Genomic DNA, 1778 nt, shown 5'->3' on the forward strand with positions numbered 1-1778 from the left:
GAGCAATGCTTCAGAAGGAAAGACTGTTATCAATACCCTGTATGATGCATCACTGAGTTTAAGTGCTTCATATGTACCAACTCATGATCATACATACAGTAGTCTCAATGAACTACCACCAAGTGATTAGTATTGCTAACTGTTTTTACAAAAAAGTAACTAAAATGCACACACTATGAATAGGTAAATGATACATAATCAAAACAAGAACAACAGATCAATATTATTTGAGTCATGATATTTAAAAGGATGTACTAATGATGAATGAAAATTAAAATTACTTGACATAAATCTCGTACATTTTAATAAGAATGTCTTCATTATATCGGCTTCCACGACGACACACTCGTAGCTCAAGATCACTATCAGATAAAGTATTATAATTCCTGTGGAACCATGGGAGAGCCTCTGATTCACAACAAGGAGATTCAAGTGAAAGACAATCTTTACCATCCCACAATGGATCAGGGTAAAATGTAGTCTTATCATTTTGTGTTGAGTTATTACCTGATTCACAATAGTAGTGATCACCAACAAACTCTGGTACACTAACAGTAGCTTCAGTGTTACAAGGACAATTTGATCTTGAATTAGCAATTGATCTTTGTCCAGCTATAAAAGACCAGACATGTTCACGAGGAGCAGACCCACGTGTGATACTCACACCATCGAGATAATAAGAATCAATGCCATCCATATTATTACTGTTGCGTAAAGCATCAGTATTACCTTTTTGGTATCCAATCACTCTGCCACAAATCTGAGTGTATGCAATATCATCTGCTGTAAGATTCACACTAGTGCAACCAGTTTCAGGTATACGTCTCCTACAAGCCCTAATGCCTATGCCTTCATTTTGTGTATTTTCAAAATCAGAAGGGCAATCCTGTGTGGGATCAGACATATTGAGATAACCCAATCTTGTCCATCCTCCTTTCTCCCCACACAGCTCCCCCATATTGCAGTAAATACTTTGATCAGTATTTAAATGATAGTAACCTGAAGGACTGTTGGGCAGTATGTGATTGATGTCATGACATGATTCTAGATCTAAAGTTAGAGCCAAAAGTTGGTTTGCTGCAAGCAATATGTCATCTACAGTTGAATCAGACTCAGTAGTAGATGTAATTATTTTGCGTAGAATAATTGCTGTGTTTTCATCATGCTGTGCAATGTGATCTAATAAATGATCTATTTTATTCTGGAGAAGAGACAAGTTACTGCCAAAACCACCATTGCCTGCAAAGCCAGCACCACTAACTGTATTGCTTGTACCTGATGCACACGAATCTTTTGTCACCAAATAAAGCAACATCACAAATATACTTACCAACAGTAGCAGCATGAGTACCAGTATGGCAGTATGTGATACCTTTCCTATCACATTCCACTGGTAAGGAGACTGTTGAGGTTTAGTAATATCATTAACTCTGGGACCGTACTGATCATTATTGTTAGGTCTAGCGATGTCATCATAGAATCGAGTTGATGCAAATACTGTTTCCTGTTGATCCCCAGCCTTCAATAGTTGCTGTGATGAATGGCCTGATTGTGCAAGGTGAGAATAATCACTGAGCTGAGAATATGTTGTCTCTTGAGGAGTTTCGTGGCCATTTCCAGTATATTCAGAAGACAGCTGTAGGCTTTCTTTGCTTGGTGAGAGCTTTACTGGATCTGCTGTATTGTGACTCTCAGCTCGATGAAATAGTGGAGCTACTGTGTGATCATTTTGACATCTTGTTGGAGTACAGTTGATGTTATCCATCAGTGGACAGTGA

General features: G+C 38.1%; 1 protein-coding gene across 1 annotated transcript in view; it reads left to right on the forward strand.

The window, feature by feature from the left end:
* Positions 1 to 198, forward strand: part of LOC109589301 (scavenger receptor cysteine-rich type 1 protein M160-like) — a 4246-nt gene extending 4048 nt beyond the window's left edge. The window contains exon 8 of the mRNA XM_020005406.1: positions 184 to 198. Within this exon, the coding sequence (XP_019860965.1) occupies positions 184 to 198 (15 nt within the window). The remainder of the gene's footprint in view (positions 1 to 183) is intronic.
* Positions 199 to 1778: the final 1580 nt, after the last annotated feature.

Source organism: Amphimedon queenslandica, unplaced genomic scaffold (assembly GCF_000090795.2).
Source record: "Amphimedon queenslandica unplaced genomic scaffold, v1.1 AMPQUscaffold_11456, whole genome shotgun sequence".
Classification (NCBI taxonomy): Eukaryota; Metazoa; Porifera; class Demospongiae; order Haplosclerida; family Niphatidae; genus Amphimedon; species Amphimedon queenslandica.